This window comes from Vicugna pacos, chromosome 1 (assembly GCF_048564905.1).
Source record: "Vicugna pacos chromosome 1, VicPac4, whole genome shotgun sequence".
Lineage (NCBI taxonomy): Eukaryota > Metazoa > Chordata > Mammalia > Artiodactyla > Camelidae > Vicugna > Vicugna pacos.
The window spans coordinates 43097426-43122720 of NC_132987.1; the positions used below are offsets into that span (position 1 = coordinate 43097426).

A 25295-nucleotide genomic window follows, 5' to 3' on the forward strand; every position below is an offset into this window, starting at 1 on the left:
TATATTGATGCTAAAGTCCTTGTCTCCATTTATAATATATATAAAAATATATAAAAAAGAACTAAAATATTAGTCTTTTTATATTCATATATATTGGGTATATATATTTTATAAATGAAGACAAGCACTTTCTCTCTCTACATATATACATATGACAGGCAATGAGTGTACAAGAGAGACTAATATTTTAGCTCTTTCACACTTGCCGTGTGTTAGCCATACCATTTATGATTTTGGGCTCTATTTGAATTTTATCAATTAATAAATGGGCCAAGATTCAAAAGTAAAATGAAGAAAACTGTCCATCTGCTCAACACTTCACTGGATAGATGTGGAGAAGCATTTCCATTCCTCTCACCAGCTTACATACGTGACTGACTGAAAGCTGAAAACCGGTGATTTTAGAACTTTGGCACCTGTAGTTGAAGTGCATTATCGCCTGCAGAGCATTTCCTCCACCAGTTGAAATGTCTCCTTCAAAACCTGGAAGAAGTGGTATCACAACGTACACCCGGTATCTCTGGCCTTCCCTGCAAAAGTCAGATGCAGAGCGTTTCACCAAAAAAAAGGACACAGTGAAAAACGACAGCCAAGCAGTTCACATGGCGTTAAGAGACTGAGTGAATGGCTTCCTACAATACATTCTATCACATTCCAGGCTTTGAGGGGAAGAGGGTGCTGCTGGATTGGAGGCCAGAAGCTGTAATCCAGGCTAACAGTTCATAGCAACCTGAAAAATAAGCTGAACTTGGCAGTAAAGGAAGAAATGTAACCACTATCTCTCTGCAGCATAATCCTTCCTAGGACAAATCCATTGTGAGAAAGCCTTGCTTGGGTCTCATGGAAAATGGAGCAGTTATAACAAAGTTTTGAAAAAGTGTTATCTTAACAGTTTTATATATAACAAGTTATAGCCACAGGACTTAGCTCAGAGTTCAGCAAATAGTAGGCATTTGGTTAATAATTACTGAGTAAATGAGTTCCCACAGCCCAGATCTCAGGGGCAAAAAGACACAGGGGACCCAGGACATTTTCCAATGCAGGAATTATCATTGTTTAGAAACTCTGATTCATCTCTGAAAACTCTGGTTCAGATGCAAAATGTTACCTTGGGCCCTTCAGGAATTCTGAGTGACTCATGTTGAGTTTTAAATCTCCTGCACATATAACACAATATTTCTTGGCCCACTCTCCCAAATGATTAGCGACAACCTTTAAAAGAAAAGCCTTTGAATGGCCTTTGCTACTCAATGACGTAACAAACAGAAGAAGAAGGTGCAGCTTCTTACTTTGATCTGCATTCAGAAAGTCAGAAATTTGGAGAATAATTTTCAAATAAGTATTGCCTCTTTGGAGGCTGGGCTGTTAATGTCCTTATCTCTAGAAGACACACAGGAAGAAGAGAAAGTCCGGAGATGGCTGTGGTACCCACTGCGGTCAGACTCTCGCCCGCTTATCTGAGAAGTCTACATCCACACGAAGAGGCTGCTATGGGATCATTTTCAAATCAGAACCTACTTAAACTTTCTATGACACTTCATTTCTAATGTGCATTTTCTTCCAAACAATTACATTGCTCTTTCAGTCAAATATTATTACTAGTCAGAGGGGTCAGATTTCATCACTGAGGTATCTGATGCCAACGTGCTGTATCAGGACACAGGGCAAGTGCAGTTCCAGGCAGAAGCCAACGGCCAACAGCACGAGTCTGGAAGCCTGTGAGCTTAACTGCATTGTGAGAAACGAGGGCTCTGAACTAGGGTGCTGTAATGGCATGGATTAATCACTAGATGGCAAACAGAGTTTGAGTTGGAAAAAAATTTTTTTAATGTAAACTCTTTTCTGTCAGATAAGGGTAAGAGGCTCGCATTCCTAGATGGTAAACAGGATAGTGGGAAGACGAACAGAAAGAATACCTAAGCTGCTTCCCTACCAGTACTGAGAAGTCCAAACAACTTCCACACTTAAGAACTGACACCATCTGGCCTCGACTGCCTGTACAGAATCCCCTTCAGTCTGATCCTTGCAGACGCATACCGCAGTGACTGGAGACCACCGCCCAGTGCACAGACGTCCACCCCTAGTAAGGCAGGTCAGCCAACCTAGCTCATCCACCCTCTGAGCCCCGAGGGCCCCTCTCTGCTTCGCAGGATCCCTCTTCCCCGCTCAAGCTGTCCTGAATGAGCCAGTCTAAATTGGTTTGTCCTGCCTCTGCACTCCCCTGGCACCCTTTTCGCTTTACACGCTAGTGACAGGCACACCTGCTGGCAAGGCTATGCGATGAGCCCTTTTGAAGCACAGGGCGTTCGTGCACATATCTTTCTATTTTGGGCAGTGCCCAACAGAGGACCCCCGCACACAGTATGCACCTGGCACTATTTGCTTTGGGAGGATGGGGTCAGGTTGGAAGAATGTTTCTGGAAACCTCTGGTAGACAAGAGGTTAAACAGGACATTTCTCTTCAAATTAGACTACATTTTCTTTGAATTTTTTTATTGCAGTAAAATATATGTAACATAAAATCTGCAATCTTTCAACAATCTTTAAGTGTACCATTCAGTGTTACAAATTACCTTCACATGTTGTGCAACCATCATGATCTCTATTTCCAAAACTTTTTCATGAGTCCAAACAGAAACTCTGATAATTAAGCAGTGACTTCCCATTTCCCCTCCCTGCGACCTCTGGTTGCTGCTAATCTACATTCTGTTTCTAGGAATTTGCCTGGTCTAGATAGTTCATCTAAGTGGAATCAAACTATATTTGTCCTTTTGTGTTTGGCTTATTTCACTTATTGTAACATCCTCAAGATTGATTCATGCCGTACGTAGCCTGTGCCAGAATCTCCTTCCTTCTTATGGCTGAATAATATCCATTGTACATACAGACTATGGTCTGTTCATCCAGTCATCTGTGGGCAGGCACCTGTGATGTTTCCACCTCTTGGCTGTTGTGAATAATGCTGCAGTAAATGTGGGCATGTAGTCTCTCAGCCCCGTCCTCAGTTTTTTTTTTTTTTTTCGGGTATTTACCCAGGAATGGCATTGCTGGATTATATGGTTATTCTATGTTTAGCTTTTGAGGAACCACTAAATAAATTACATTCTGTAATGGATAATATATGCTCATAGTACAAACCTTCAGAGGTAGAAGATTATATGATGAAAAAAACTTCGTTTTCATCCCTTTGTTCCCAGCCTTCGTTTCCCCTCCCTAAGGGCAACTCATATTACCTTCCTTCAGAAATAGTCTATGAATTTATAAGCATGTATATGTATTCCTTCCTTCTACACAAATGTTAGAATACTATAAACACCTTACTGAATGTTGTTGTTGTTGTTGTTGTTATTATTATTATTATTATTATTATTATTATTATTATTTTTGAGCAGAGAAAGATTTATTGCAGGGCGATGCAAGGAGAACGGGTAGCTCGTACGTAAAAGACCTGAACTCTTTGGAATATTATTTTTTATAATTCATCAGTACAGCCTGGAAATCCTTTGATATCTGCACATAGAGAGTTGCCCGCTTTTCTTTTTATCAACAGGGACACAGTATTCCACAACCACACCATAACAGTTAAACTAGTTCTCTATTGGTGGGCATTTGTTTCTAATTTTTCACTACTTCAAAATACTGATTAGACTTAGATTTTCACTGCTGTAAGAAAAAGAGGCTCTGGAATTTCAAACCATAAAACTGTGGCTAAGTGTAAGCCAAGGGAGAGGAACTTCTATGCGCTAGTATGTCCAGTCTCCCTCGATCCAGTCCCCAGCAAACAACAGTTCTCAGCCGTTGCGGACTCTAACCTCTTCCGAAACACCGCATCCTCATAACCCTGGGGTGGTGCAAATGATAGCCGTCAGCGTAGGGCAAGAACCGGAGCCCCTAATGTGCAGAATTATTTATGATCTTAAAAGCAAGAGAAGAGCTAGTGGGCACCAAGCCATCACACAGGCAATCGCTCCATCCACTTTAGTTGAGAGCAATTTTTAAAAACTGCATTCTCGGGCTTTTTGTTAAGATAAGTTTTTCTTTCAAAACTCACTAACTCATAGCAATGCTATGTATAATCGCTAAAAATTGGAAATAAATCCCCAATAACAGGGGGATGGTTAACTAGATTATGTTATAGCCACACGATGGATATAACTTCTTGCAGCCATTAAAAACAATGACTGACTAGCAAAATACCTCTGATAGTGTGTTAAAGTGGCCCGAATGCAAAGTGACAGTCACAAGACGACTACAGATGTGGCAGGCTGATGTTATGAAATATTAAATAAGTTTTCCCCTTACACATGTTAACCTTCCCCTCTCTGTGACTGGAGATATGAAGCAGGCATTCTCCTAGGATGGCACTCTCACAAAGGAACCAGGGCACAAGGATGTCAACTTCTTAGATTTGGGGAATGGGGTAGAGATCCTTTGAGCTAAGTCAGAAGCGTAAAGAAATCAGTGTGAGACTCAGTGCAGGGACCCTGTCCTTTGTCCTCAAGCAGAATTCCAGGGAGAAAGGACAGATCCCACTCTCTCTCAAACAGGGATATGGAGCTGGAGGATCTGAGCCCTGCTTCCAGGGGAACCCAGAGAAACAACCATCACAGGATGTGGCAGCAATAGAGGAGACGTGACAGGAAGACAGGTTTGAGAGGAGAAGGCTCAGGTCCTCCAGGTTACAGGAAGCAGATGCAAGAACAGGCTTGAGCCAGATCAATACTGAGCACTAGAAGCCTCTCCCCAAAGATCCAGGGCCCCCGAGCACCTGTACCAAGGGTGGGGCTGTGTTGGGGAGGGCAGGAAAGTCCAGGGAGCACCCTGACTGACTGGCTGCGGAGCAGAAAGAACGAGAAATCACTGACACTGGCCACATTTACCATGAAGTAATTAAACTAAATTTTCTTCCACTGTGTGGAAATGGGACTTGAGACAGCCATCAGGTGAGTTATAGGAAAAGGAAGGAAATTACACCTCAGGAAATAGAAGTCCGTATCCTAACACGGACCAAAAAGGAACATGGAAAATAAAAGTAAATTGTTTAGGGTGGTGAGAATGTGGGGTCTTTAAAATTCATTTTTTTAATGTTTGTGATTGCTGAAAAGCTGCCTGTCCTTGAAGAGCAGGGTACTAGCTCCACAGCGTAAACGGTCTTGGCAGTGGCTTTCCTCCAGCTCCTCTCCTCGCTCTTCTCTGGGGCAGACCCCCGCCCCCTCACCCCCGTCCTCCCGCAGCACGGGGAGGAGGAGTCAAGAGAAGAGGGGTCTGCTCCGAGGGGGGTCTCCGGATCTCTGAGAAGTGCCCGAAGGAGCTTATTGTGTTTCTCCAGGGGTGAGATGCTTTATTTTTTGAGACGTTGAGATTTATAGATCATACTTCCTTGCCATAAACTTCAAGAGGAGGTATAAATCCTCTCATTGTTGTAGGTTTTGCAGCAGTGAATGCTGCCAGAAGTAAGAAGAATCGTGGCTGGGGCTTTAGTGTTCTTTGTGGAGAGAGTTTTATTCTAGAGTGGTATCCGTTACGGGAGAACTGGGATCTGTAGCTTCTCAGGGGTTTGAGACAGAACCCATTTTATTCCGTGTTTGGCAAATCTTTTTAAATGCAGTAAACCATTCTGGGCTTCAGTTTTCTCATCTGTAAATGAGGGAGTTGGTGAAAATCCACTAGACGTGCTGGTTCTATTTAGCACTGACTTTACATATTACACGTGACACTTTATAGATTACGACATTATACATTGTGCGCATGCGCACACACGTAATTTTTTTTTCATTGGTTTTCTTTTGAAAACAGCAAGCTATTAAATGTAAGAATGTTCAGGGTGAGCACAGTATGTGTGACTTAGACTTCAGTCTGGACTTGACAACCTCTGGCAGGTATGTCCCTCTGTGCCCCCAAGATAAGATTCTACAAAACCTTTTATTAAACCATTCCCACTAGGGCCTAGCCATTTTCATTCTCATTTTTAAAAGAGTCTCTCTCTTCCTTCCTCTCTCTGCCAGGGCACGTGCTCAGACTCAGAATGATTGCTGGCCTCTGCTGGATACTAATCTTTACTCTATCTGCTGTGATTACCATTTATATAATTTTTGGAATCAAATAAAAGCAATTATATGATCTAAATCAAAAGTTCTCCTGCCACGATCTGTCATCTCTGCTCAAATGTAACCTCTCCTCCAGGAATTTTATAGAGCTTGGAGGTTATCCGAAGAAGAAAAAAAAAAAAAAAAAGTGAAACCAGCAAGTGGTACACTTAATTTTCAGGTTTTTATTCTTTTCATTATAACTGCAGCTTAAGCTTCTTGAAGACAAGTCCTTTCAGCTTGGTGCACAAATTATAGGGTACGGTAATTATAGGATGTAGATCTTTCTTTAAGCCTAAGAAATTTTTATCTATCAAGCAATTACATTAAAAAACAAAATGTTCATCTGGTTTTTAAAATTTTTTAAGTGAAGTATCTCTCATAGATTTCTGGTAGGCTTTACGTTAGAACACTCCTATTTCCCTTGAAATGAGGAAAGTTTTGTAGCTGAGCCACAAAGATAGCACAAGATGAAATCCTAAAGACATGGTCTGAATCTCAGTTCCACTCATCAGTAGCTGTATGATGTGGGCAAGTTACCACAATCTCACTTGGCCTCACTGCCTCATCTGTAGAATGGAAATAATTATGCATCCACTCCATAAGGTTGATGTGAAAATTAAATGAAGTCATGCATAAAAAGCACCTTGGATGTGGAATGACTCAAAAACTTTGGTAGTATTATGAATCAATTAACAACCAGTGATTTCAATTAGAAAGCTTACACGCCTTCAAAGAATAATCAACAGTGCCTAAAATTGAAACAAAACAAAGCAAAACTGAACTCACATTATGTTTCAGAATACATTTTATATTTCAGGGGAAGGTGTAATCCAATCAGCAATGCGGAATCCAAAAATTGATTCCCACCAGGAGAAGTCAGCTATAGATTTCTGGCAGAACACCTCTAGACAGTGTTTTAATCATGGGCCCCTACTTGTCACAGGATGAAGAGGTGCCCGTGGTAGGAAAGCAAAGCAAGTTTTACTTCTCCAGCAAGAGTCATCTAATCATTTAAAATGAGGCCCATTAAACATCTTGTTAATTAAAACATTTGTCTCTAACATAAATATTAATTCCTAAATAGTTGATTTGAGTATTGTGTTTTTTATCCCTGCTCAAATTTACCGCGAGCCAGCATATTTCCAGATGATGAGTTTCCTGGAAATAACACAGTAATTTCTTACAGGAACTGGTGCTTTACAGTTTTCAAATTGCTTTCACATCCAGTCTAATGAGCTAGGTAGGGCAGATATCATTCTCTTTGTTGGTGAAAAAACAGAGTGTCAGAAAGACAAAATGAGAGATTTGAAAGGTCACGTATCTGGAGGCAAGAGAGTTGGGAAGAACCCAGATCTCTAGACATCTGATTCCCAATTAATTTCAGATTCCCCAGAGGAGGTTCCTCATATCACCCACTCGTGGGCAAACTGCAAGCACTATCTGGCACTGTTCCACAGTTACTGGAAGCATGAAGAATTTGAGCAATTTTCAAAACTGTGTATTTTCCAATGCAGTTTAATATTAAAATACAGAGGCATTAAATCAGCTGCTTATTTTCACTGCATGGGCCAGCCTAGTGGTGGTAACAGTGCAGATGTCCTCTCTCACTTCCAAACTTGTTACCAAGGCAGCAAAATTATGTATGTCAAGTTTCCATGAGCAAAAAATGGTTTCATCCTCAGACACCACCCATTCATGGCACACAGTGTTTTAAAATGTTCTCTACTTGGATCTAATGGTTCTACTCACTTTTGGCTTGTTCAAACATGGTATAAACCAGTCAGTTTTAGACTGTGGATTATGATTTCTTCTCCCTGATCTCTAGTCCAATTTGAGTTGTCAAAGACAGCTTCCAATGGGTTGGGAGCTGGTCTCAACTCCAAGGCAGTTTTACTTTTTAGAGCAGACCTTTTGTTTTCTGTAGAGATTCTCACAGCTACTCTTAGTTCAGCACGGCACGGGATGAACAGTATTCCGAGGCTCGAGGTCATGAATCAGAACACGGAGGCTGGGCAAAACCCTCTTTCTAAAAAGAGTCACGGCTGCTGAGAAGGAACCAGGAGGAAGTGAGGGGAGCAGAGAACTCAGTTCAGGGAACTGGTGTGGGGCTGGATTCCAGCACTGGGAGAAAAGATAAAGCCTCAGCCCAGCTGAGGGAGTTGGCAATTTAAAGACTCCAATCTCCCCAGACCGGGAGGGTCCTGGAAGAGAGCCTGTGTTCCCTGGTCAGGCTGGCTGAATGCTGACTGTCATTTCCCTCCATCTGCTTTATGCTATACCCTATTCTTTATCCAACAGCCAAAATTATACTTGTTGCTAGGCACGTGACTTGTGCAGGGAAGTTCTGAGTCTCAGAAGAGTGGAGGGCAGAGAAGTCAATGGAGGAAGAGGAGGGGTAAAGTTGAGGATGGTACTTCATGGTCCTCGGAGAAAGGGAGGGGCCCCACAGCAGGCAGCCTCCAAGGTGAGCTTTTTAATTCTACTTTTACCTTTTTCCTAAGAATACAAGTTCACAGGTTTGAAATTATTAAATAGAAATGTATCTTACAGTTGCAATTAACGCAGGAGTCAAATGAAATGTGGAGATACAGAGAAGGGGGAAATGTAAAATATGTTTCCAGGATGTGTGTGTGTGTCCAGTAAAAGTCTGAGGGCGTGATATACACACCACTTAGAAATGTGACTGTCAAAGCAAGTGAGATGACTGGGAGATCAGAGCTCAATGACACACAGTTAATTTGAAATTCAATGAACTCATTTCCTAGTTTCTACAAAGTAAGCTTGAAATTGCCCGCCTTTAATGTGCTGTGTGAACTTCCAAGCATGAGGTAAAATCTGCAAAAGATGCTACCTTACCCAGCTCTCTTACTGTGGATCCAAGGATCACTGGGAAACGCTCAATCAGAAAATATCTTAAAGTTCCTTCAAGCTCTAAAATGCTATGATTTTAGAGGAAGTCTAGATTTTAAAAGACAAATTAATATGCCAAAGAAAAATATTCTTTCAGAATCCTGAACACTTAAAAACAAACTTTACAGATACTTACTAAGCCATGTATTATAGAGAACTAATAACTGGGATGAGTGAAGCTGAGATTCATCCTCCTCTCCTGATTAGCCGATCACAGTTCCAAAATCATGATTCACTGCTCAGCCCAATGAGCTCATTTGTCAACTTAATGTATTTCTGCAACTTATTTCAATTTCAGGAAAAAATTATTTTTCTCTTTTGTCAAATGTGCTTTATAGATAAAGCAGACACTCCTGTATCAATAGCATGCAAGAGCTGACAGAAGGATACTGCAGTTTTGTAAATGAGACAGAAATTGACCCACAGAACTGGGAGACTGGCCAGGAAACAAGAAATGTGTGTGTGTGCACATATGTTTTAACTGTAAACAGGGCCATTTTTATGTCATCTCAGAAACAGTCCTATGGTGACTTTCTTCAAAAAAAGGCATATGAAAAGGCAAAGAATAAAGGTCACTTGTAAAAGCACAGACCATCATTAATGTTTAAGGCCACATACGCTGCTCTAGATGAGCACTACATAATCCTGGCTGTGCGGTGGAATTACCAGTGGAATATTATAAAACACAGGTGCCTGGGCCCCACTCCAGGAAATTGGGATCCAGTAAGCCTGGAGTGAGTCCAGCCCTCTGTGTTTTTATAAAAGTCCAACCATGATTCTGATGTGTAGGAAGGGTCAAGAAACAACGTATACACTGCAGGATGTGGTGAGTATGTGGTGTGCCTCCCAAATGCCCTCACTGTGGGGTCAAGACAGCCATTCCCTCAGCTGCTGGGAGGGCTGGCCACTGACTACGGACAGTGAAGTCCTTTCCAGGAATTGCCCTCCAGAGGCCATAGGGACCTGACTCCCCCAAAGCCATGCTTCTTCCCTGGAATCAGCCTACATCTGATGACCAGTCAATGAGAGGAGGGGATAACAAAGGCCCAACCTGCTTGCCTCAATTTGGGGCAACCCTGAAGCAGTCTCTAATCCTAAATGTCAACGGATTGGGGTTGCATGGTGTTGGGGAATGCACTGGGTCCAAAGTCCACAGACCTGGACTCAAAGCCATTTTTGGCTTTTGCTGTCAGTGGTCCAGACAAGTCACATCACCTCTTGAATCTCAGTTTTAACTTTGAAAAATGGGGACAAAATTTTTAAAAAGATGTATGTTATAATCCCTGGACCACCCACCAAACAATGCAAAGCTGTCTCACTCAAATGTTAATAAATGAATCAAACAGACAAAAGTAAATAAATAAAAATGGAAAACAAAACAACAATAGTAACAGTAACAACAACAACTATCTGATCTACTTTCAAGAGTAGTTGTAAAAGTTCAGTAAGAGTCCGTAGAATTGAACTGTGAATCATATGAATTGCTGGTAGTTGCTGTTACAAAACATTCTTAGGTCTACAAATATTCACACATTATGTGAAAAAAGATGTTAAAGTACTACATGACACTGGAAGTCAAAAAATGTTTTAATTCCCAAATGCATATGTCTTTAGCATTCTCCACTGCATTTGTTCAATGAACTGAAATAATAAAATGGAATAATTTTGTTTGCTTGTTTTCCTGTTTTTACATGGAGCTAAAATCAGCTATAGAAAGAAATAGTCCCAGGTGTCAAGACAGTTCAGTAGGGAAAAAACAGACTTTTCAACAAATAGGGCCAGAACCACTGGATATCCACACGCAAAAGAGTGAAGTTGGACCTCTACCTCACACCATATACAAAAAGTAACTCAAAATGAATCAAGACCTAAATGTGGGAGCTAAAACTATAACACTTTTAGAAGACAACAAGCATAAATCTTCATGATTTCAGTGGTTTCTTAGCTATGAAGCCAAAGCACATACAATAAAGGAAAAAAGAAGAGAAATTGAACTTTATCAGAGTTTAAAACTTTTGTGCTTCAAAGGACACTATCAAGAAAGTAAAAAAAGAAAACACATTGAATGGGAGAAAATATTTGCAAATTAAAAAAATGATATGAGACTTGTATCCAGAATATATAAAGAACTCTTACAACTCAATAATAAAAAGCCAACCTAACTGAAAAATGGACAATGATAACACATGAATGGCTAATAAACAAACACGAAACACTCAGCATGTTTAGTCATTAGGGAAATTCAAATCAAAACCACAATGAGATACCATTTCACACCTATCAGTATGGCTATAATCAAAAAGAGAGACAATACGTCTCAGTGATGATAACAGAGAAATTGGAGCCCTCACACACCGTGGGAATGTAAAATGGTGTAGCCGCTTTTGAAAACATTCTGACTGTTCCTCAAAATGTTAAACATAGAGTTACCATATGATCCGGCAGTTTTACCCCTAGAGTAATGAAAACACGTCTGCACATAAAAACTAGTACAGAATGTTTATAGCCGCATTATTCATAATAGCTAAAAAGTGGAAACAATCCAAATATTTACCAACTGATGAATGGCTAAATCCATTTATACAAAGTATATCCAGATAATGGAGTATTATCTGACAATAAAAACAAATGAAATAATAATACATTCTATAACCTAGGTGAACTTTAAGCTAAGTGAAAGAAGTCAGTCACAAAGGATCACATATTGTGTGATTCCTCTTATGTGAAATGCCCAGACCAGGCAAATCTACAGAGAAAGAAAAAGCAGATTCGCGGTTGCCAGGGGCTAAAAGAAGGAGGAATAGGTAGTGACCGCTAATAGGTGTGGGGCTCCTTTCTGGGGTGATGAAATGTTCTAAAATTGATTCAGTGATGGTTGCACACCACTCTGTGACTATGCTAAAAATGACTGGATTGTACACTTTAAGTGGGTAGACTGTATGGTATGTGAGTTACACTTTAGTGGCTGGTTCTACGGTATGTGAATTATATCTTAATAAAAATGTTATTAAAGAAAATAATCCCATGAGCTGAAAAAATAAGACAGAGGGTAACAAGAATTTAAATATAACCCACGGAAAAATGTTATGACTATTTCACTTTGACTTTTAAGTGAACACAGCTCACAGTCTGCCTTTAATTAAATCAAATCACAAATCTAAGGCGTGGGAAAGAGACTGGCCAGGAAAAAATGACTGTGCTCTGGGAGCATTCAGAGTCCCTCAAAAATGGACTCAAAAATTCTCAGCAACTGACTCAGATTTAAGGTAAATAACCCACTATGAGCTGAACCAAAGTCATGCCTGCTAGGAAGAGACAGTATTTTAAAAATGGGCTTTCAAAAGTCATTTTAGCAGTAAATGAAAGAGTGTCTGCAGTAACAACTCCTACCAAAATGCAAAAACCTTACCTGTGAGCTTTGAGTATCCTCTGAGCAATGGCATCGCCTATCTTGTTAAACACAACTTTGTCATCAGCGCAGCTTATGAAAAATTGGTTCTGTGTGAAATAAATGGGAAAATTATGTAGTAAGTTTTTCTTAGTAGTATGCATATAAGGAAAATGTGGTATATAACAAAAACAACACTGATTTTTTTTTTAAAAAAATGTTTCACATAGCAGACATGTCCTAACCCCTGAAATCACCTCAAGAAAGTAAGTGACGCTGAGAATAAAAGAAGTCTCATCTCACTCTGGGTCTCATGCATTTCGAAGCAATGTCACCTGTAACACCTTAGTCAAGTGGACGGCTCAATTATTATTTAATCATGCAAGTTCCTTGTAGAATACAAGAAACATTGTCTCAGAATGGTAGGAAATGGTAAGAAATACTGTCTTAGAGTGGTAGCAACGTTCCGACCTTAATCGATAGGGAAATCGGGTTTTTCAGTTCACACATCGTGTAAATGCTCATGATGAAAAATTCTATATAGGCAAATATCCTATCTCATGCTAAGTTTACTTTTTGAACAGGATAGATGGCAGAACCTTGGTCTAATTTTCTCCACTATTTCCTAGCATCTGCTTTGGCCTTAACTCATTTGTTTAGGTCTCGTATTATTCCTGAACTTCTATTTTCAGTAGCTTCTAATCTCTCTTGCAAGTATGCTGCATAGTATAAACAAGCCAATAAAATGGAAAGAGAAATTTTTTAATTCTTTTTTTTAAGTATTTCTGCTTTATAGATTCATGCATCGATAAAACATTCTTTAAACTGTTACTAAAAAAACCAGGGTACAACATTATTCTTATAAGGATATAAGAGATTTAGCTGCTGCATAAAGGACTGTTACAAATTAGGTACAAATATTATGAATATCACATGTTCTATTTACTATACAAATTGTTACAACACATCTCTAATTTATAAGCATAAATCACAAAGTAATCTTTGCCAATCGTCTGAAGGTAAAGAGCTATATAAGCAGTGACTCAAAATAAGATTATCATCCTTTTGCCACATTATCATTTTTACTATTGTACACACTTTCATACTGAAGTGCGTAAATCTGTAAATGGCTTCCAGAAGACAAACTTACAGGAAGACATTCTTCAGAAACTCATTTGAGAGTATATTTCCCTTCAGGGCATCAAACAATCAAAATCTCAGTGACAACCAAAACACATTTGTTTTTCTCAATTCCCATTACAGAGAAGCTTAGCATTCCCCTGCAGCTGTAACACACACTCATGTCCTTCACTTCTCCTTTTTTGGAGAGAGTGGGGTGAATGCCAACCATTACCTCGCCTACAGGCATTTCAACCAGGTCTATGTCCACAGCCATGTGTATCGACATGGCATTGCTTACCTCATTTAGTGGTAGTGTTAAAAAGAAGAGCTAATTTAATACTACTGAAAAAAAAAGATAAAGCAAAGGATGCTGGGCAATGAATGAATCAGCCATTAACATCTTACATTATTATGATATAATTGTTGACATTAATAATACTGATAGTATTAGTATTATTAAACACCAGGCTTTATTCAGAGTTCACTAATTTTTGCAGTAATGTCCTTTTTCTGTTGCACGATCCCATCCAGAAAACCACATTGTATTTAGCCTGCTATTATTTTTAATCAGCCATCCCTTTCTCCAGGCCTGTGAAATAAATGAAGCTCCACCTCTTTCCCACTTGCCTTTAATGAACTGTCACTGCCTGGAAGGGGAGAGAGCCAGGACTCAAGGGGAGAAACATAGGGCTAGAATGGTTTTCCTCAGTTACCTAGTCTCTCACCATGTACATTTCTAAACACAATGGGAAAGAAAAGACTAAAATAAAGGAGACGTGCTCTGATTTATTTTTCTATTGTCATAACTCTATTTTTTAAGGGTTTTCCAAGCGCTCTGAGCTAGCTTTAGATCTATTTTGAAGTACAAAAAAGGTTCCCAAACTAAACCCAATATTTGCAGATTCTCTCCTGGTCTCTACACATGAACTCCAGGATCTGAAAAGGCTTTATACACAGGACTGAAAAAGGTGGTACCTGCCCTTGATGTTTTTCCATCTCCTTTTTCCATGTTTCTTTTCCTGCCCTCTTCCTGCTCCAACATCCCCAAACCAGTGGCATCCAGTAGTTTCTATGTTGGCAGCTTACTCCTGTGTGTGTTCTCCTGAAATAGCATGTGCTTCACATTTGCATCCTCCAACTCAAGCCAAACCAAAACACTTACGTATCCATGTTGGGGTCTTTCTGGCTAATAATACCACAAATTGGTACATTTTAATAATAAGGTTTGGGGGACTCCTATTAGAACCTCCAGTTAATGAAAATGTAAAGCGAATGTCAGGTAGGTTGAGGAAGTCAAAATTCAGGTAACCCAAGACCTCTTCACATCTCTACATCCGCTTATTAACACAGCACGTTCTGAGATCAGGAACTCTGCGGTCTCTGTGTGATATTTACAGGAAGGCAGGTTGTCGTACAGTGTTCATGAGCAAGACTTACTTCTATATAGATATAGTGCTTGCTGTTCTCTATCACATAGATGTAAGCAGAGTGGATGGATTCTTCGTGGTACTTTATACCAGCAGACCAATCGGCAGCAGAGCGGAGCAACTGCAAGGCAGCAATCAGAAACGAGCAAACGTCAGACAACGGAGATGGCATCAGGTCTATTAACATAATGAAATCAACCTTTTTTTCCCCTAAACAACTAAATGGTTATGATGGTTTGTGTGTCATGTGTGCGCCAAGGCAGAGTAGCTGGGTGGGGAACTGGTCCTTGGACATAATCCATAATGAAGGAGCCCAGCTGGAAGTTTAGTCCTGAATATACCCTCTTCCACCCAGGATTACTTTTGTTCAAAATTGGAAATGACAAGGTGTAGTTTCTACACAGATCATTTCAGAAGTACCTCTTTTGGCGGCTGTGAGTAGGGTGACCATTTGTATTCTTTTTTCATGAATGGCCCCACAATTATGCCAGAGTGCCTGGTGTATTAATAATACCAATTTTATTCTCAAAAGTGTCCTGGTTTGAACCATATGATATGGTCACCCTAGCTCTGACTTGATCATGTGATTAGTCCTTTTTCCCCAAATTGTTCGGATTGATACATTCTAAAAGACAAATCGATTTATTTAGACATCTAATCTTGATTCTGCCTTTAATTAGCTGTCTGATCCTTGGTGTGTCACTTCAACTTTCCACTTTCCCACTCTTACCCCATCCCTCTGTTCAGAAACTTACCTACTCCAAGCTGAGCTTCCAGCTCAGGCTCCTGAGTATATGTTAAATACACTGATGCAGTGGGACTGCCCAGGTTCAGAAATTAGCTCCACCACCTGGTGGCTTTGATCTTCGTCAAGTTTTATAACCTCTTTGTGACTCAGATTTCCGTTCGATAAAATTGAGTATCTACTTTATAGGGTTGTAGAGAGGATTAAATGAATTACTGTGCAGTGTGCAGGAGGAGGCTGAGTAAGTGGTATGTAAGTGTTTGCTATCAATGAGAACACTAAAGGATGCATCTGAGCTGTGGTGGATCCCGTCAGAGATACTTCAGAGCAGGCTGTGGCTGTGCATGGGAGGAGGGCTACAGGTAAGGCTTTTTCGACACTAAGAAACCATCGGTTGTGACTTTTTTCAGCATTCCAACTAGCGTTCCACTATCATGTTGGGCATATAGTAGACGTCAATAAACGCTTATTACTTGATTTTCCTTGAGCAATATCATGTCATCACAGATTTTTATAGTGACTTTTCACTATAAAAAAATTAAAAATAAATAAACCCATTTGTTGAAGAAACAAGGTAATTCATCCAAGAGTTTTTCATAGTCTGGATTTTGCCAATTGCTCTCCCTTGATTTTTAATATGTTCCTCTATTCTCTGTAGTTCCAAAAAAATTGATAGATCTAAAGATGTAGGCTTGGTTTTAGGGCAGAAATCACTCATAAGTGGTGGAGGGTGCACTTCTATCAGGACACAAAATGCTTGCTTCTGTTTGTGATGTGACCTGTCCTTGAAAGTCATTACCTTGAACCATTAGCTGGTTAGAAGTTGCTAAATGGTAATGTTTTAATTCTATCATCATTTCTTATGGCTTAGCTAGAATACTTTTTATGAAAAGAAACTTCTCTCATCAACATTTGGTTACCCTGAAATGTAGTTTGTACAGGAAAGACAAAATAAAGGCTTAATTATTTTCCTTAATTAATAGTTTTTTAAAGAATTTAAACACTGAAGACTTCAGAGGCTAGAAAAATTAAGTAATTAATTAATTTAAAAATCGCATGTACAGGGCTACTGGAACTCAAGCCTAATATTTACTAAAACTCTGCCATCCTCAAAATGTTTCTTTATTCATCTGAGCTCTCCTCAAAGCATTTTATGTAATTTTATCAGATGAAATGTGCAATGATACTGGAAAATCTAACTGTGAACAAGAATAGTCATGTAATCCTGGAAGAAAACTCATAAAGAAAACTTAGGTAAATGTGATCCACACCAGAAAAATATCTTGATTCACATCATCTCCAAGAACTGCATTATTGTTCATCAGCAGAAATAACAAAGGTTGAACAAAAGGAAGTTTCAATTCTTTGTCCACTCAAATTTGACATTGAGTTTTGTTGCTAAGGTGTACAGTCCTAAAAATGCAGGCTTCCTTCAGAAGATTCTTATGCTGCACATCCTGATCTAATTCTATGTTGCTCTGGAAATAATGTATAAAATTGCAGAGTATACTGGCAAGATAGGGATTCTTGAGATCTGTATCATAGCTGTGCACTTACTAGCTGCTGCACCTTGAACAAGTCATTTTAATATCACAGAGGCTCGGTTTCCTCCACTGTACACTTGAGATTGGTCTGTCTGTCTCTGTCTGCCTCTCTGTCTGTCTGTCTCTCTCTTACACACACACACAGAGCCATTGCAAAGAAAAAAAAATGGCATAACAAACACAAAGCATTATATTATGCAGCACATAGTAGATATTTGACATATGGTAGATCTACCTCTGTAAGAAGTTATGATCAAAGTTTATATCCCACCCTTGGTGGTAACATCCTAGTCTTCCCCTCAAATTCGGAAATCTTATACTTTCTTTCCTTCCTCACTCTCAAAATTTGCTGATTCAAAGACTTAATAAACTCATTCACATAAGATATAAATCAGTAGTGTCAAGCAGGTTTCAACTTGCACATCAAGTCTAATTGATTCAAAGTGGCTTTGTGGACAGCTGTGTTGAGGAGAGGACTCTTGGAACTAGACACACTGGGGAAGAAATCTAAGGTTCATAGCCAATGGCTGCCATGAAAGGAAAGCATGAAGGACACGTATCATATGCACCATCTTTCCTGTGAAGGATAATGGTAAATGTTTTCCTTTCCAGAGGCATTTAAATGTTTCTAAGTATATTTGTAAGCCAAAAGGACATTTTTATCATCAACCTGTGGGAAAGCATAAGCAAAGTAGAGGGGAGCCCCCCCCCCCCCGATGCCTGTAAGACCACACAAGGTGGGAGGCTGCCTACATCCTAAGGAGATTCGGCATTATCTATTCAATAGTCTGAACCCAAATCTACACCATTTTCTCCATTTAACTTAAAAAAAGTCATCATTTTTGGTTCAACTTGAACATGTCTTTCAAGTAATACAGGAAAAAAAATTACTTGGGGTTATTATTCATTTACTATTATTCTGATTAGTTAAAAATCTGTCTCTTACCACAAGATAAATTGAAAGTACGAATTTTCCTTTTACCTCTGAACCAGGGACCCTGAGATTATGTACAAATCAACTCAACTGCTTTAAATGCTTGATGGTCTAGAAAGTTTGTAAACAGTCAAGTATGTTGAAGATATTCTGACTGGCTTTCTTTTGTTTTGAATTTAAGATTTAAGACTGACTTGACCATCTTGCCTTGCATTTCTGTTTCAAACCAATGTAGCTGAGACAAGCCACAAACTCCTTACACATGCAGAAATGTGGCTTATCTTACTCCAAGGAGATAGAGAATCAAATCTAACCCACACTTTTCAAACCTCAAGTTTGAATACACAATTTTAAAGTACATAAAAAAGGGCACATTTCTGGTTTTATGTTTTAGCCTCAAGACTGTAACTAGAAGCAGTCATTTTCTTTTGTACTGTATCCTATTTTTTAACTTAAAAAATAGCCTTCTCTTTATCTGTAAGCCCTATTCCCCTTACATACAGTGGACCCGAGTTGACTGCATGGACTGAAATACAGAAATTTCTTCCTGAAAGAAAATTTTCAAAACTTTCTTACTATTTGTCCCAAGTTCCTGTTCTCTCACTGCAATGCTTTTATTCTCTATAAATTCAGTACATATATCAATTCCTTTTTATTCCTCTAAGCTCCCTAGTCAATCAAGGGACAAAGACTGTCAGGACGAAAGCACTTTTTTGTGTGTCTCGAGCAGGAGTTGGCTCCATGTAGCAGCTCACAAGGTGGCATGGGTCAGGGAGAGAAAAGACGTGCTCAGGTTACTGGGCCTCATTCTCCCAGTCTGTATTGAGGAACACCAGGTACGGACTTTGTTCAAGAATCTGCCTTCGACTACAAAGCTCTTCCTTCTGATACTCATTTTTCTATAGTCGAGTGTCATCCATTCACTTCACAGTGTGTCATTATTCGAATAGGATGGTCCTTTTGCCTGAGCAATAGTGAAAAGTTAAACTTGAGGCTGAAGAGAAGGAAGAGAATATGATTTTTGAAGAATAAGACTTAAGGGGAGAGAAGTCCTAGGAAAAAGATGTTTGGTTGGGGACTCGTGGGAGCCAGTAAGAAGCAAAAGGAGGGTTGGGGCTGGATTTGGGGACTGTGGCAACAGAGGATGATACCAAAAGGCAAGTATGACGTGCAGCTTTGCTTTGCTAGAGCCCTTCCCAGGTCTTATTGGAAAGTCTCTCTGCTTCACAGTTACGACCTCAGGCGCTGGAGTCAGACTGCTTAGAATCCAGTCTCATTCCCTCCATTACTCACTGTGTTATTTTAACCTCCCCAAGTCTTAGTTTCCTCATCTGTAAAAATAAGGGATCAAATGGCAGTACAATTTACAGACTGGCGACTATTAAATGAGATAATCCCCCAAAAACTTAGTGCAGGGCTGGGCAGGGAGTAACCGTTCCCAGTTCACATGGCTTCAGCCAGCCAAGACCCACAGCAGCACGCACTGAAGTCTTATTGTACCAAGACCTGGTCTGTAAACGGAAAACGGCTTCCATGGTAAGAAACTTCCTTAAAAATAAGTCAAGTGGCTTTCTTTCACCCTTACCTACCTACTTTATTCTATCACTATACAAAACATTTTGCTGTCTTTTGAAATCTACCTTGATTCCTACATTGACATCCTTTGGAGTGTCATTTGGACATTTTTCCCAAATGTAGGAACACATTTTTCCAGGAGTATAATTTGGATGTCATTATACTTGCTTGTATATTTTCTTTCCTTTCTTTTAATAGACAAAGAGATTGAAGACATGACTCCAGTGGAATTACTTCCCTCAATTTGGTAGGACTTCTCAGCAATGATTGGCTAAGAAATGACTTTTCTACTCTAAGCTGCCCGATTTAATAAAAAAGATTGTTCCATGTATCGATTCCATGTTGATGCTAATTTGGCCTCAAGTATTTTCTTTTACCTTAATAGACATGTCAAATGTCCTCTTATCTTGGTCATTTATCTTAAGTGGCACTGATAGCATTCAGGAACCTAGTTTGTTCTTTTTAGGGAGAAAACAAGTTCTCCACATTCTCTGTGCATAAGCAGTTTCAGAACCCCCTCCGCATCCCTTTCTCTTGCTGAGTCTTGTCTGGGTGTTTTCAACAGGCTTCTGAGAATGCCCAGCACTGAGGGAAACACCCACGATTATTTTAACATGTCAGTGGAAACTGCTGGAGTCAGCTCTCCAGGCTGGATGACTTTTTTAGAAGCAGAAATTCGTGTTGGTGAGGGCAGGCCTCCAGTCTGCCTGTCACAGCATTTGTTTCCTTGGCTGGCCGTGTCCGCCTCCTTCAACAGCTGTGCATCGTAGCTGGTGTGGAATTACCAGCAGTATGTGCCTCAGGGTGATGGGACCCCACATTTTTGTATTAAAAAAATTAAATAACTGGATTCCTTTCTGCAGATGAAAGAACAATATGAGTTTCATCTGTTGTGTCCAATGCTCTTTCTCTCCATTTCAACATATGTACTGTAAATGGTATAAAGATTTTGTATCCAGAACCAGTCTGGTGACCGATCCAGAGAAATGTCAACTTCTTTGTTGCAAACTTTTGAAGACACTACAGAAAGCTTGAAGGTTATAGCTAATATTGATATAGTTCAAAAGGTTGTAGCTAATATTGATACAATTCAAACTAGTGTACTTTCCTAAGTGCTTTGCACAGATTAGTTTATTTAACTATTGCCAAAACCCTATGAGACAGATACTATTACGATCCTTGTTTTAAAGATGAAGGAAATGCATACAGTGAGGTGAAATAATTTTCCCAAGGTAACACGGCTCATATGCAGTGAAAGTGGAACTGGAACACAGTCCGATCCTGCAGTCTGCCCCTTGCTATATTACATTGCTCCTTTCAATTAATTAAGCTGTGGTTTCTAAGTTCATGTTATGAACAATAAACTGCGCTAAAAACCATGTTAAAACCAACATTAAAAGGAATAAACCTAAGGAAGAACTTTATTAAGTTTTATTAAATCTCTCAAGCAAGAGTGTGTAACAGTCATTTGGCTATTGTCACATGATAGCTGAGAAAGTGAAAGGTTTGAAAGTATGACAATAAACCCCTTAAAAATGAAGTAGGTTCCCAGACAGCCAGGGCCCTATCTCCCTGCTCTCCTCTGGATCCTCTGGGAAACCAGGCATTGGGCTGGGTGATTGCTTTTACCCTCTAAGCACGATACATTCATGACTTGACAACAACAATATCTAGAACCAGATGAATAAGGTTTGGAGCCAGTCAGTAATGCGAAGGGAAACAACGCTGTGGTCAGAACTGTACAGAAAAGGAGAAACGGACTGGCGCCGTTTCTTTCCTCTGTTTCACTTTCTGGCCATCGCAGTTTCCTGTCTTCAAAAGGATGCACTGCCTGGCTGTGCCCCCTGTTTTCACCCCTGGAGTTATTTCAGCAGTTCTGAAAAACATCTACTGTCAGCCAGTAGGGAGCCAGGCTTTGTGAGGTCTAGAACTTTTTAAACTGTGAGGGAGTCCTCTTTAAGAAAAAGACTATTCTATAAATACAAAATTGGTGTATGCCAGAATTACTGTAACAGTCTCTTTACTTGTCTTTGTGTTTTCATTCTTTCTAGTCTAGTAAGTTCTTCACATGTGTGAACTTTAGGTCTCAAAGTCTGTTTGGAGAAATGGAAATAGACGTGTGACAAAATGAGAGATCCTAAGTCAATTAAGTCTGGGAAATGCTCATAGAATATTCACTCAGTGATTTCATGATATACATCAGCACAACAAAGGCACTAAGAAGTCCCGTATTTGAAAAATCTCCAAAACCTTATCTGTAATGGAAACCTCTTTTGTGAAATAGCTATCAGCATTTCACAAGCAAAACCCAACCTGGGAAACTTTGATCTAGGTTAATTTTCATAAAACATTCATGTATCATGCTTCCTCCCAGATGAAAACAAAAAGTTCTCTAATGCCTGCAGAATCAGGTCGAAATGAACCCGGCCAGCATCTCAGGGCATCCCCAATCTGGCCTTTTGCTTGTCTGAACCTCATGTACTGCCTCTTTGAGAGCAAATGGTTTGCTGCAGTGGGTCCTACCATCTTCTGAGCAGCGAGCATTTTCCTTAGAGGGTGTGCCCAGCTCCATCCCTCTCACTGCCAACCTCTCACGGAGAGCTGGGCTGCATTCTCAGACCAGCATTTGGTCCTAGACCACACTCTGCCTTGTTAACTGAATTCTTTAACTTCACAGCTTTCTCTCCCTCAACTAACTCCTTTTCCAGAGGCAGAGAACTCCTTTTGTCTGTCTCCACCATATCTAAGCGTGCACTGATGACTTGACTGTGCAAACACATGGCCCTAATAGACATGTTGACTGAATAAATGAATTAATGAGTCAATGAGTCTTGATAAGCTTCCTTTCAAATCAACTGGCTTTGTAGAGTCCATGCTGCCTGGCTATGCCAGGGATGAACGTCTGAGCATATCAGAAGAGACCACTGATCTAGCTCCATTTCTACCGCAACATCCAGTGAAACAGAGAAGGTGAACCAAGGGAGGTGTTTGTAGAGTGGACACACAGAGCATCTACCTGCCTCGCCAGGGGGGCAGGATTATAGTAGGTAAAACAGGGCTCTACGAAAAGGCTTTAGAAGATGTATGTATATGCAACACTGGGATAAAACTTCCTTTGCTGATCATAAAAATACACAATTCGCAGCAATACCTTTTCAACAGATGCTTAATCAGCATCTGCTAACTTTGATAAGTTGATCACCGAGTCCATTTTAATGCCATCTCAAATATTAAATTAGATTCTCTTATTTTTTTTTAATATCAAGGCTCCTATTTCATCTTACAGCATAGGTAATTCTTCCCTCCAAGTAGAATAAAATTAAACAGGTTCATAAAATATCCATTAACTTACATATGAATGCATATCTATCTGTGCCTCTAAGTTTAAATTAGTTGTCTCCTTTAGCCTGAGATGATGAAGTATTTGCTGTAGGTTTTTTTCTCAAGTGATTTATCTTTTTGATTGTTCTATTATTTGATGTATGGTTTGAAATGTCTACTTATTTCTCATATACACATACGTCTACTTACAGATAGTACAAAGTAATTGATTTAGGCATTTCACGTATATAATTATATTCAATAGAATCCATGTCTAAATTACATAAATCCACAACAGGGATGTCACCAACCGACTGCTGCATCTTTACTTAAATGATGCTTTTGATGCTGATAGTCATGACTTTGAACAAAAGGCAATGCCAAAGGTGGCCCATCTAAGCTCTGTCCCTGAGTGATCTCAAGATATCTGGGCTGGAGTTAGTAGAGGGAGCGGACTGAGTGACAATGAACTCCACCTCTGCTGATAACCAGCCAGATCACTCTGGACAAGTTTCACAGTCCCACTAGGTCTTCATTTTCTTTTTTGTAATTTGCATTGGACTGAATGCAGTAAAATTTTGTGATTCTATTAAGCAAATTCCTTATTCTATTAAAAGAGCCTCTGAAAGGCATTTGGTTAATCAGGAACTAAAATTAGATTGAACTATAACTAGCTTCCTGGATGTTAAGTTTCAACCACATTCCTGGTACTTAACTGGTTATCAGTCCCAGGTTTACTGTGTATCACGTTGCTAGGGTCACTTCAGAAGGAATTACAGGACAAGCCTCTCCTTAACTGGAGTTTTCTAAAGATATGCATTTAGTATATTTACACAATAATTTTAAAAGGAGGATAAATTGCATATATTTAAAATAGAAAATGTAATACTATACCTCTCCCCATCCAAAAAAAAAAAAAAAAGAGAGAATACTGAATTTTGAAAGGTCTCTTCAGGTTTGCTTTGGAGTTGTCCTTACTGAAAAACCTGAAGCCAATATGCATTTGTTCCAATGAAAGTGGCTGTGCCCAGCAACACTTCATAAAAAGGAGAAGCCAAACTTACCTGCACGTTAGCACGCACAGACCCAGGCACTTGATATTTCAATTCATGGGCTGTTGTTTGAGATTTTGGAAGCAGAAAAGGATAAGAAAGGGACCGATATTTTGATTTCATAATCTAAAATAAAAACAGGTTAAAAAAAAAGATTCAAATGAAAAAATAGTTCCAGTCTTCCCTACTTTGTGATTAGTAAGAGAAATTCAGGTTCAATTGAAAAAGAAAAATGTCAACAGTGGGTGTTTCCAGGTGAAGAGGCAATAGATTATTTATTTTTGTTTTCTTTCTGTTTCCCAGAGGCAGAAAATTCCTTTTTTCCTTCTTTTATCCTTTGGAGTAAGCATTATTGCTTTGTATTTTTAAAGAAAGCATAAATATAACCTAGAGATACAGAGGTATACAATTGCAAAAATGGGATTATTTTATTAACTGATTTTTTACTATGCTGGAGATATCGTGCAACAGCAAGATAGCACTATGTATCATTTTAAAATAACTTCATAGTAAAATGGCACAGAATAATCATAATTTGTTTAACATATTGAGCATTTCAGTTGTTTCTCATTTTATTCGAATTATTAGAAACAATGTCAAAATCAATTACTTATTAAATAACTTCTTTAGCTTTAAATACCTGAAATAGATTTTGAGTCAAATGTTACATACTTCGAAAAAAGAAACCCTTTTTTCGTGCTGTACCAATTTATCCTCCCAGGAGCAGGATATAATAGCATCAGAGATCCGAAACCCAACCGCAGGTATCTGCAGTGTTTTTATCTTCGTCAGTCCAGTAGGTTAAAAACACTATCCCTTTACTTATTCATTCATTCCCCTCTAAATTCTTGTTAAAAATATCTCCACTCTTTCAAAGAGCTCCCACTGTTTATAATGTTATGTAAATGAAAAATAAGGTGACCCTTTAAGTTGTTAATACAACTAAATCTTTTTCCAAATTACCTCCAAATTATAAGGAGAAAATGCCTCATCACCATTACAGAAAAATAAAATGGAACCTTAATAACACCTGGACAATAGGTACCTGACTATGAATGTTAGGTCAAACTCTTACAGATAATGAAGGCAGACTCAAGAAGACACAACCTGGAGAAAAGACAAATGGCTTCATCCCACCCTGCTTACTTTGCTCAGAACCACTTCTCAGAAGCCTGTACCAGTGTGAAC

The 25295-nt window shown here is 39.3% G+C and overlaps 1 protein-coding gene across 4 annotated transcripts in view; it reads right to left on the reverse strand.

Annotated features, from left to right (window-relative positions):
* The window catches only part of PLD1 (phospholipase D1), a 176356-nt gene that overhangs the window by 29410 nt on the left and 121651 nt on the right, over window positions 1-25295 (reverse strand). For all 4 annotated transcript variants that reach the window (XM_015236431.3, XM_006200801.4, XM_031679998.2 and 1 more), the window contains 4 exons: window positions 24120-24233; window positions 14947-15057; window positions 12409-12497; window positions 417-530 (listed from right to left, as the gene is read on the reverse strand). In XM_015236431.3, the coding sequence (XP_015091917.2) occupies window positions 417-530; window positions 12409-12497; window positions 14947-15057; window positions 24120-24233 (428 nt within the window). The remainder of the gene's footprint in view (window positions 1-416; window positions 531-12408; window positions 12498-14946; window positions 15058-24119; window positions 24234-25295) is intronic.